The sequence below is a fragment of the Melanostigma gelatinosum genome (assembly GCF_949748355.1).
Source record: "Melanostigma gelatinosum genome assembly, chromosome: 20".
NCBI classification, from domain to species: Eukaryota; Metazoa; Chordata; class Actinopteri; order Perciformes; family Zoarcidae; genus Melanostigma; species Melanostigma gelatinosum.
The window spans coordinates 15,421,943-15,434,752 of record NC_136653.1 but is presented as its reverse complement, the minus strand read 5'-3'; the positions used below and the strand labels follow the sequence as shown (position 1 = coordinate 15,434,752).

Below are 12,810 nucleotides of genomic sequence, written 5' to 3'. Positions count from 1 at the left end.
ATCAGTGCAAACAGACGACATTAATGCTTACAACCTCCAAGAAAAGGCCGACGACAATTTTGATGACGGTGCTTGCCTTGGGTTTCAAATCCTCTCGTTTTTCCTTTTGAGGCTAAAAGGAAACTTAAATAAAGTGTTTTATCTTCACATGTTACAAGCTTGAGACCCTGACTCAGAACGTTTTATTATTGACTGCACGGCTGTTCATTTTTTTATTTTAATTTTATACTTCTGGAAAACATGGTTGGAAATTCAGTTTATAATAGAGGAATTAATTTTGTTATTTGTGCTTTCATGTATATATGATCTCGCTTCACAGGCTCATTGAGCAAACAGTTGAAAAAGCATTTGTTTTAACAGCAGCAGCCTGCCGGCAGTTTGTCCACCACTTTGGTCCCGATTGAAATATTTGCTTGACGTGGATTGTCATTGGGAAATTATCCCAATGACTGGCGATCCGTTGACTTTTCCTCTAGCGCCACCAAGAAGTTGACATTTATGTTATTTAAAAAAAATGTCTCGACAACTATGAGATTGCCGTGGAATTTGGTGCAGTCATTCATTTCAAAAGGTGACTTATAACAACGACCAAATATTGTACCTACAAAACAACCTCAACTGTATTTTGTGTTTAGTGCTATTTAGAAAATGTTAGCATGGTAAATATTAAATCTATATCATTAAACATTTTCATGTTAGCATCGTCATTTTGAGCATGTTAGCATGCTGCAATTAGAATTTAGCATAAGCACTACACTGAGTCAGTATAAACTCATAGCAAGCGGGCTGTAGATTCACTTTTTCATATTGGTGTGTTTTTATCTTGTGAAAATACAAAACCAGCTAAAGATATATATATATAATATATGTGTGTATATATATTTTATCTCTTGAGACAGCTGTCAAATATTGATTACAGTTCTGGATTTCTTACATACTGATATTTAGAGATAAGAAAAAACATTCCTCAATAGATTTCTACTTTTCAGTGTTAAGTCACAGCTTCAGCCCAGCACTTTCGCAGAGCTCATGAATTAAAGTATGAAATAAGAAAATCCAGGAAGCACTGTCCATCCGAGTTGTGTCCCGAGGCAAAGAAAGGTTTCTCATCTCGTATCTCCTCTGGAGCATTTAGGATTTTCCATTCTCCTACAATCCGCTCTGTTTTTGCCCCCCGAGAACCTGAAGCCAGCAAGAAGCCGAGCGGAGGTTAAGAAAGAGAAAGCGACGCGCTCATTCAGATCACATATACATATGCTCACTATAGAATCCTCCTCTTCACAGTCCTGCTGTGCAGTTTATATTTGGATAAGACTGAGCCGTCGCAGAAGAACAAGTGGAACAACAACGGAGTCACACAGTCGCCGACACCTCAGCCAGTAAGAGACTGAGCCCACTCTGTTGTGAAGACATCTGGTCATTCAACACTACATGTCTGCCCCATGTGCCCTTCACCCATAACGTAAAGCCTGATCTATTGTCACCAGAGGCTAGTGTTGGCAAACTGCATATATCTTTGTTGACATGCTGGCTGGGATATTACAGAACCTATGTGGTATACAGAAATCCATGTGCAGAAAGACAGCAGATATGCATACAACAGGTGCTATTTAGAGTGGTAAAACCTATTCCATTCAAATGTTTCTTTATTAACATCCTCACATGTCTCTATTTGCCCACATATTCCATTCGTTGTCATATTTCTTTGTTCGTTGCATCTATTTCTGTAAAATTCAGTGGCTAAATAACAGGTTTGCCTTGCCAGAGGCATCTGGTTCTAATCCTAAATCAGTTTAGCCGAGACCCATTTTCATGCATCCTGTCTTCCCTCAAAACATGGATGGATGTGCTCCTTTGAACAGAAGCGGTCTCACTCCTGGCTCTGACATGCGCATGCTGGGAGTGGCCCCGTAGAGAGATGGGAAGAGCGAATGCCTGTTTATAAAATGACTTCCAGTAGTTGGGCAATGACGATCATAAAAGTGAATTATTATCAAAACGAGAACACTGAATTCTTTCTCCCTCTCATTCTATGCGGGCATGTATGTGTGTGTGTGTGTGTCTGTAGCCAACTGTTGGCAAATATCAGCAGTATGCCTCGTGGCTCAACCTGAACAGCTCTTACGTTCATGCCAAAGTGCCAAGCTTGACGCTGCGTATCACAAATCAAGGGCTCGTTTATTGTCACTTTTATCAGCCAAGGCTTCTGTGGAAGAAATCGTGCACACATTGAAAACACACTGACACAATAACACATCAGATTCCCCCTTCTTTTGGGTCTGCTTTTATGAAAACAAGTATGGATTTCCAAAAGGTGCCTCTGAAGGAGGTAATTGTCCACATTTGTTGTTGTTTTTTTTACCTCTTTTGAAAATGGAAACTGAGATAAATGGCAAACAACACATTTCTGCAACATTTGCTTTTCCTGAGCTGGGTCACCACACAGAACAAGACCTAAGAGGGGCAATGGGTGAATAATCAACCATCCTCGGGCAATCTGGGGAGCGGTGAGATGTCATTTGAAAAAGTGAATCCTGAAGAGCACCAAATGTCTCCAAGTCAACCAGCGAGTCATGCGATTAATACATTTAAGAAGTGCTAAGAGAGATCTGTTGTCACCAGCACTGTCTTTTTCTTCTTTTGAACCATATCTAGGATTTCTATTTCTGTCTATATTTCATCATTCACCACAGAATATTGTTTTCACAGAATCCACCATTGCAGTTAGTGGGCATATTTTCTTTACATATATATTTAATATTTCCTCATCATGATACATTACTCTGTTTAACTGGATATGTAGTGTCGTCTCAATTACTATCGTATATTTGTATTACAATTGAGGCTATTTGTGTAAGTGTGTGTGTGTGTGTATATATATATATGTATGTATATATATGTATGTATATATATATATGTAAATATGTGTGTATATATATATATATATATGTAACACCCATATGTATTCCATGTCATTTGAGGTCTGTCAGTATAAATTAAGGTAAAAGGCTGAGGTTAGGTAGATACCAGGTGCAGTCTTGTCTTACAGATCATAGTCTAACTTTGTGTACAAAAAATGTGTAGAAAAAGGATAATTTTTATAGTACTCTATTGTATTCTGTTATAACACTTTAAGTCATGTGAAAACGATGTATCTCTTAAAATATAAACTTTTCATGAGCTAAAACACCCATTTTAAGCTTTGAAACGATGCATTTTGAAAACACAATGTTTTATTTAGCCTTGCTACTGTCATGGCTCTAAGGATGTCAGTTCATGACGATGAGACTGCCACTCGGTCCAAAGTGAAACACCTCAACTACTATTGGATAAATTGGCATGACATTTGGTATGATGAGTCCTTAGGACTTTTGGGATCCCCTGACTTTTTCCTCTAGCACCATTTGCGTTTTTCAGTGAGATGTCTCAAAAGGAATTGCCACGTAATTGGCACATATACATCCAAGTCCCCCTCAGGATGATGGGTAATGACATTGGTGATCCCCCTAACTTTTCATCTGTCGCTATTACCAAGTCAATGCTTTAATTTGTTTTAATCAGCTAATGTTAGCATGCGAACACACTTAAGAAAGCTAAAAATCAACACGTTAGCGTTGTCATTCTGCGCATGTTATCATGCTAAAGTTATCATCTAGACTCTTCTAGTTAAATAGTTTATTAAGCTCAAGAATAGGATAATTTCCTTGAACCATAGTTAATAATCCTTCCGTTTATCTGAAGAATTCAAAATCGCCAAATTCGGAGATACATGGTTTTCACTTGACAGTGACATTAGATTTTAGCACTTTTCAACATCTTATTGGATTTGTGATACTTTCATGTTGCTCTCAGGAGCTCAAATACATGTAGCACAACTATTTGCCGAGGATTAATTTGTCATGCGTGATTCCTCACATTACAGTATATTACACACCAAAATAAAGGATCATACTGCTTCTCCAGTGTTGAACACTTTAAGACGAAAGAGGCAATTTGTGCAGGAAACAAGGGAGTCATATAAAAAACACCATGAGACTAACTGAGGCATAGTTTTTGTGTGCTGAGCCAAATAGAGATATTGGTATTGATTAACATGATCTTCTTATTCCCATAACTCCCCTACTGTAATATCAAGTCACAAGTCATTCTTTTAGACATGCATTGTCTCAGCACTTAAGCTTCTTTATACAATAATGCAATATTATTATTTTTATTTGCCGATTTCATTTCTATTGACCTCTCGGGCTACAGAATATGTAGTTGCGATAATGCTTTGAATAGCTTTACACCAGTCCACACGTCCTCTGTACCTGGTTACTTTGTTTATCTGCTGTGAGATGTGGCTGCAGCTACAATGCATCTATTCCGAGACAATGGAAATGATAACTTGTTCTGCTATTTTCCTGCTTTATAAAAGTCAATGGCGTGTGTGGTTGTTTGTGCAAAGAGAATTGGTGTATGGATATCCAGCATCAGAGGAGAGATTGTACATTTATCTACAAGTCTGTATGAATAAATTACATGTGAAGTCGGGGAGTTCATGTCTACTCAGCTATAAGGTGGTTTCTTTACTCAAATCCTTCTTTTCTAGAATCAAAGCCATTTTTTTTCATCATCTAAGATTTAGTTGTGTATAGTTTAGAAAATAACACACAACTTGTTGGTTTATTGTTGATCAGGATCTTTTGTGCAGTTCTAAAAGGGTTTTCTCGAATGTTTCTTCCAGCTTTACTTTGAAATTGTCCCCAGCAGCGCCACATATGACGAAACTGTTTACGAGGGAGTTACCATGGCTTCCTCCCTAATAAGCCTGAAACGGCAGAAGGAAACCAATTTGTAGACGCCACTGCAACCATCACTGCCGCCTGCAACACAACCAATTTATTCCTCTCTTTGTAGATACAGCAGCTCAGACACCCGTTTCAGTCCAGCTGTGAGGTTACCTCAGCAGGGTAGTAAACAAAACAACACACAAATAAAAACACACATAAATAAAGACAGTTTTTTCAGACAGTCTCTGGTTATCATCCATCTGAAGGATGATTGAGTGACGGATACAGACAGGTCAGTCCTTCTCTGCCTGGAGTATGCTGGTGTACGTGTGTGTCTTCCCAGCATGCCGAGTGGCTCAGCGCTGCCGGGAGAAGAGGTTTTTCAGGGCGTTGTTGTAGTTCTTATTGAAGGCGGTGTATATTAGTGGATTAAAGAAGGAGTTGGAGTACCCCAGCCACAGGAAGATGCTCTTCCAGATGGGCGGGATGTCACAGGAGCACAGTGGGACGATGAGCTCGGTGATGAAGAAGGGGATCCAGCAAAGTACAAACACGCCGATCAAAATGCCCACCATCAGCGCCGCCTTCTTCTCCTTCTGCTCACGCCATGTGTCCCCATCTGTCTGGAAGGTGACGGTGGCGTGGCGCACAGTGAACACCATCTGCGGTTGATGTGTTTCGTCCTTTACCTGGGAAGGAAGCGATCAGAGAATAAATCAGTTCCTTCATTGATCCATTTAAAAAGCTTTTACACACCTGGGGTGTTTTTCTTTTGTTTTATCCGTGCAATTAACTCACACGTCAGTATATTGTTGTTTTTGTCCTGAGTACTTTCAAACAGAACGTAAATATTATGTGGGAAAAAAGAAATGTAATTTTGTTTTTCCAGAACGAGGTTGATTTTTCTGAGCTTTCGCAGCACAAATAAAGGCATCAACCAGACGCGTTATGCAGAAAAGACATATTCATAATGGACATTCTAGTGTACAACAACATGGAAGCTCCATTGTCCAGAACCAAGACGCAAACTTTATTACTCCCTCTAACCTTGACAAAGGCCACCAGATCCACTCCTTCCCTTCTTACCTTTCACAATAAAAGCATTTGATATATACACTGCGTAACTGTTCAACACACACACACACACACACCCACACACACACACACACACACACACACATACACACACAGGGCATAAATCTAGAGCAGTGTCTTCATCTGCATTTTCCAGCAGCCCATTTCACAAACATACTGCACAGCTGGGAAAAGAAAAAAGGAAATGTCGACATTAATCTGCAGACTTTCTCCTCACCTGTTAGCGCAGATAAAGGCTGACTTTATTTTCCGTTTATCAGGTGAAGTCGTGCGGGTCGTTCAGCAGCCGAACGGCCTTTATGAAGACCTTCTAAATGTGTCTGAAGTGAAGCAGACCAACACTCTACACTGTTCAACGTTTAAACAGGAACCTGGAGATGGAGAAACTTGTTCACTCTGGAGTAAATGTAGTTGAATCAATACGGGTCAGCGGGGCCTATAACTGATGGATAAAGCAAGTCCATCCACAGCAGAGGCTAGAGGTTAAAAGCTTAGTGCTGCTGGGAAGGAGGTTTCAAATTCTGTGTCTGGTTTAAAACACCTCGACATGAGATTGTGCAGTCGCTAAGCTAACTGAGGATCTTCCTTTACACCGTGCATCAGTGATGAGGTTAGGATGTAGCTTCAAACTATGAAGCTGAGACTCAAACTAAATCTTGTTTCAGTCATTAAATATATAGAGAGCTTATCCTTTTCTTTTGACAAAGCCTACTTCTCCAAGCGTCAGCAGACCAAAAGATCAACATAAATATGAAGCTAAATAGATGGTTAGCGTAGCTTAGCACACAAACTGGAAGCAGTGGCTCTGTCCAAAGCCTCTGAAGTCAATCAATTAACACGATACGTTTCGTTGGTTTAATCTGCACACAAGCTGAGATGTAAAAAGGACAATTTGTGGTTTCATGGGGAGTTACATGCTGGAAGTATTAGTTCTTGCCTGGCTAACTTAATCCAATGAATAACTTAATTGAGAGGTTTGTCATAAAATTTGACTTCAGACATTTGAATGCTTTATCTGAAAACCTCAATAGTAGCTTTGAATGTAAAAAAAACCGATTGGGTAGCCTACAACGCAGCTTGTTTCTTTTTTTGGTGAGCGATGTAGAGTGGAGTGGCTTTAAGCTGGAATGAACAGGTCCGTGAGCGTTCTTTCAATTAATATGACATGTGACTTGCCCACTACCGCAGCAGCTACAACCCACACAACTGGGATCGCCTGTGAGTGCGGAGGCGGTACTCTATTGGTAATGGCGTCACTTTAAGCGTACTGGTGTTGGGTACTGGCACTGTACATTTTAAAGCGATACCCGCCCATACCGGGTGTAGACTATGAGTTTAAGCTGCTGCATATCTCACGCAGCATTTTTCTCCCCTGCAGCTATATGTGCTTTCTATAAATGACACCGTCGCTGCATCCTGGGCTTAGCGCCGCCCAAGTCGATTGTGATTGTTTTCAAGAAATACAAACAAGCCAGAGCATTTGTTTTTGTACCCCTATACGAATGATAATGTTTGGAGCCAGGCCTTTCTTTAGCGCTGACAGCTGTGAGGATCTGGAGGTCTGGCTATTCCAGACTTCAGACTTTGTGACTGGCACTGTCTTCTCTCTGATGAGGACAGTCTCCCACCTGCAGATATGGATGGCTGTCTTTAAAAAAAAAAAAAAAAAAAATCTTGTCAAGAATTTCTCATTTGCTTCTTTCATATGTTAAAAGGGTACAACTGTTCAAGAACCTGTTGACGGTCAGGTTATTCAGTCGAGCTAGAGAGTTTTGAGGTTTAATGAAATCTATAATGTAAATAATAGAAGTTAATGTACCAGTGCTTTAACATTAGACAGCTTTCATATTTGTAGTGACATTAATCTTGTTCTGAAACTACATTTTATGGCTTTTGGTACTGTAGTGTTAAATTATTTTTGCATCTAGGCCAAGAATCGGTCCACATCTTTAAACTCCATTTCTGGTGGCATGTGTACGCATGTCTTTGGATGTCTCATGGATGAGTGCAGGTTTATTATCTTGCATGTGGATGCCTTCGCTCACATTACAACTCCGTACGGACACTCTGCAGGGCTCGGTGTCTCGACTCTTCGATGTACGCTGGGGAATGACGACAATAAACTCTGGCTGGGTAACGAGACACGTCTAATACGACTATAAGCAGCGGCTACCGGTACATCTGTGGAAAGCAAAATGACTAATAAAAGATATTCAATTGAATTGCTATAGCTACAAGAGTGATTGCCTGTGTAATGAAACTTGACATAAAGTTAGTCTACCAAAGCAACAAAGGACGGGGATAATTTATTCAACAATCGGTTCTCCTTGACCACGAACTCCTGATTTTGGGCCAAATGATGTCACACTTGCGTAACTAAGAGGTATCTTTTAGGACTGGGGGGACATTTTAAAGTACGTGGATGACATGAAAAAAAGGCCCCACTGTGTATTTTCTGTGGAGTTCTCAGAATGTTCAGGCGTTTGATTTTCAAAAGAAGCCTTTTCACAGGTGAAAGAAAGAGGCGTCTGCTCTAAGATGTCTAAAAGTGACATAATCTCTATCACTGAGGTGCTTTCAGGGCTTTTCAATTTGCATTACTCACCATGAGGGCAGGTGAAAAGTAGATGCCGACTCAATTTGCACAGGGTAAATTTGCCTGATTAGGTGTTTGCTCATGCTTGCGGAACAGTTCTAGACCTTTCTGTCTGCTGATTAGAGAAACGCCAATGCCAGGAAGGTGCAGTGGCCCATTAAAGAAGCTGGATGGGGTATTTATAGCTTTCTACCTTCTGCCTACGCACATTAGCAAGCTGGTGGTGATGAGCAGGATTGCTGCAATCATTTGTCCGCATGCTCATTCATCAGATTCTTATGTTTCCCTGATTGCTGTTGAATAGCTCATCAGCCAGAATGATGAATAAATGTACAGCAACTTATATTTGTGGGTCTTGGGACATAGCGTCGCGTGTCTCACTTCTGTCGTCTTGTCAAGTAAACTGTTGGCCTACACAGCTTATTTGTACTCAAAGCATGTGGTGTATTTCCTCCACAACATCTCAACATAAGCGTTAAACCAAGTACTGTCAACCAACCTTACCGACTCGTGTGCAGCTCAATCTAGCTCTCTGATTGGTTTCAAAGAGTATCTGCATGTAATACCCAATACCATGACATGGGGATGTAAAGAGAGATTAATGAGGGATTTGAACAAAAGAAAAATTTATAATCACCTCAGCCATGGGTGTTATTGTGTTGGTCTTGCGGGAACCAATCCGAAACTTGGCAGCCTTGTAGATCTTCCAATAAACAAAGAGCACCACACAAAGCGGCAGGTAAAATGCTCCGAAGGTGGAGAAGATGGTGTAGGACGGCTCCTGGCTCACCTGGCACTTCATCCCCTCCGTGTAGGTCTCCCCCCAGCCGAAAAGAGGCGACAGGGAAATGATGGAGGACAGCAGCCACGTGAGTGCGATCATCACGTTGGAGATCTTTTTGCGCGTCTTGAGCGTGTACTCCAGGTGCCTGGTGATGGACCAGTAGCGGTCCAGAGCGATGGCCGTCACGTTCCAGATGCTGGCCGTGCAGCAGAGCACGTCGAAGGAGATCCACACCTGGCAGAGCACGCGGCCCAGTTTCCACAGCCTGCCGTTCAGCTCGTGGACGAGGCTGAGCGGCATGACCAGGGCGGCCACCATCACGTCGGAGGTGGCCATGGAAGCCACGAGGTTGTGGGGCACCCGGTGGAATGTCCTCACCCTCAGGATGGTAACCAGCACCAACAAGTTCCACACAAAGGTGGCCACCACCAGCATTGACAGTAACGTAAGGGTGAGCACGCTGAAAACAGAAAAAGGCCGGTAGATGTTTCCCCCGGAGTCGTGGCCGTCCAGAGCTCCGCTGGAGTTGGCTGTCAGTGTGCTGGTGTTGGGATAAGTCATGGTAGCTGCTCACGGCCCCGCAGCCAAGGGCCAAGACGATTCAGAGACAGTTTCTGCAGTCAGTTGATGCATTCTGCAGTTGTTCGAGAGAAGAGGGAGAAACGATTCCAATGTGATTGTTACAAGTATCTCACATCTGAAAACCTTTTAAATCAATAAATGTTCTATGCAATTCAACAGTATATGCTAAAGGTTGACGATGCAATTCTCTCAAAAGCAGTAGCTTTTACGGCTGGCTTTGCACTGTTGCGTAAATGCACTAGTGTACATCACTGTGTCATTCACAAAAGAGGCACTTTACTGATTTGCTCGCAATAGTAAAACGCACTTGAGTTTTTTTAACAGCTGTCAAGCAACCTGACGACAACTTTCAAGTGCAATTTCATCTGCTGTTAAAAAGGCTCAAAAGTACTCCCGGACATCTTGACTTCTGGAAGAGGCCATAAATATTCAGTTTCATCATCCCACCGCTGTCCTTTGATTTGCATCGAAGTAAGACATCTGTTGCAAAATTAGCAGTTTTAAGTGGAGTCTTTGTTGCAAATTCATTCGGGAATATTTCTCTTTCGTATTCCAATCGAGAGATCCCTCCATTGAACATTGTGGAGTTGTATGTTTTTAAGTGGTTGCAGAGAGCAGCATCTATTTTCACTTTAAATAACAGAGGCTGTTTGAGAGACACTCCGAATTAACATAGGATTGTTTCCATTTCAGATTCACACGAGAAAAGATTTGACATGCCAGCTCTATCAATACATTCACAGGAGAGACTATCTCAAAGTCAACACTACACCATCTCCAACCAAGCATCCTGTCAGTCAGCTGGATGCTGTTAAGGATGGTGTTGATCTTTACAGTTTACAATATCGTATCATTTAATAGACCAACTTCATCAGAAGTGGCATAATTACAGAAAATCAACTATTTTATGAATTCGAATTTCGAATACAAACTTTAAATGAAAGTACACGGAATGATTCATCTGATATTGGAAATCCATCGCTTTGGTTCAGAATATGTTGTTATGATAACTTAAGAAGCATCTGACTTACCGAAGCATCATTTTCAGCAGCATCCATGGGTGCAATAACGATTTCTTCCATCTTGTCTTGGAAAATACATTAAGATGTGCCTCAATATATTATTATATATGTTAATTTGAATAATTAATTCCAATTTCTTATTTATAGATCAGTTTAAACTCCTGCTTTAACCTATCCCTACGAACTGCTCCTGCTTCTAACAGTCCTCCCGGGCTGTTTAGAAATACAGATCACAGTTTCTTACCTTGACCCACTGTATTATTCACCACAGTGGAGTTTTAATAACCACAACCTTGAATATTAAAAAAATGATACATTTTTCATGTCTTCTCCTTGGGACATTGTAATGACGGGATCTGGATGATGTGCTCAGGTTGATCCCAGGACTAAGTGTCCATAATGAGTGTAGCTAATGCATGTCATTGAAATAATTGTCCCCAATTGATTTTAATTTAAATTGCAGGATTTAATCAACAGGATCATATTCTTGTGTCTGTTTGGCCTCTAATAACATGTCTTTTGACTGTATTACTGAAGCATTACTCTGATGAATAAATCAATGAAACGTTCCTTGAATTTCCAAGGACGTGTTGATTTTTCTACAAAAGAATTGAACATGCAGCAGAGTTCCTCGTGAAATGCATCATTACTTCCACCATGGAGGTTTTCAATGTGTTTGCCCGATTTTTATGAAACTTGGCGGAAAGGTGAAGCATGGGCCAAAGAAGATCCACCTCACAGGGCGGATACACAAATACTTTTTCACTTCCGCTAACATTGCAAGAAAGGGTATTTGGCCTCGGTTGAGGGGCGCTCTCTCTCTCTCTTCTGCACATATATGTTGTTACACCCAGTGGGTTGTATCCGAGGGAGCTGCTTGTTATCAGTCACTCATCAAAGGCCCGACGGGTAATGACAATAGGAGCCATGTCCCTGTCAGCCGGTATATTTATATGACATGTGACACTGTCTCGTATAGCATCACAAACCATGCCTTCTTATCAAAGGGTCCAACTAAGCACAGCAATAAGCCCTCTGCTCCCTCTTCTCCCCACGTCTATTAACAAAGCCCAATAGCCATGAAATTGGACAACCGTTTTGAAGGGAACAGGCAATCAAACATGCCCGCATCCCTCCCTCAAACAGCGGCTGTCACTCACTCTGTGAAAGACACACACACAAGGCAGAAAAACGCATGCAAATGAATATGTGCATATGTGAGAGGAGCGAGGGGAGGGAGGGGGGGGGGGGGGTCACACTCGCTGACGTCGAAGGACAATAACTGAATACATTTAGGTCTATACATAGGACTGGTTTTTGAGACCCGGTGGGTAAAGTGTCAATTCAGGTCAGTCACTGTCATGAGACTTGCTAGCGTCAGCTGGTTCACTGGACATATTTGCCGGAGAGCCTTGTGGGGGTTTTAGTTAACGATGAGAGATCAAACAGGGACAGAGGGTGATTAACATCTAATTACCATAAGGCCGTATGCTTTTACTTTTTAATGCACGTAGGAGGAAAGAGGTGAAACCGATTGCGCTCATGGAAAATAATTGTCATGTTGATCACCGAGCTGCAGCAGAGAGATATTTCTCGACCACATATATTTCATTGTAATTTAAAAAAATGAGCAAATCAATCGGTAGAATCTTATCTGAGCTTCTCAAGGCTTTGCAAGAAAACCACACTGCACTCCAAATGCTGTGGCAAACTTACAATAATGTGTTTTGCTTTTTTTGTGTTAATTATTCAATTATTTCTAGCCACCATAAACAAATGTGAGTGTCATTTTCTTGGTAAAAGAACAGTAATGTGTTACATATGTTTGCCTTTTGTTTTTGTTTCTTATTCATGATTTGTTTTTTCTTCCCTTTTTTTATGCAATCAGCCTGCTGATAAAAGCAATTTAAAGCATCGGAGGCTGTCAGCTGCAGATTCTGGTTAGAAAAACAAAACAAA

The 12,810-nt window shown here is 41.1% G+C and overlaps 1 protein-coding gene across 1 annotated transcript; it reads right to left on the bottom strand.

Annotated features, from left to right (window-relative positions):
• Positions 1 to 5,128: 5,128 nt before the first annotated feature.
• Positions 5,129 to 9,808, bottom strand: htr5ab (5-hydroxytryptamine (serotonin) receptor 5A-b; the record flags this gene model as incomplete). Its single annotated transcript, XM_079291666.1, has 2 exons — positions 5,129 to 5,461; positions 9,101 to 9,808. 2 exons carry the CDS (start codon positions 9,806 to 9,808, stop codon positions 5,129 to 5,131), a joined length of 1,041 nt encoding a protein of 346 aa, XP_079147792.1.
• Between the last annotated feature and the right edge of the window lie 3,002 nt (positions 9,809 to 12,810).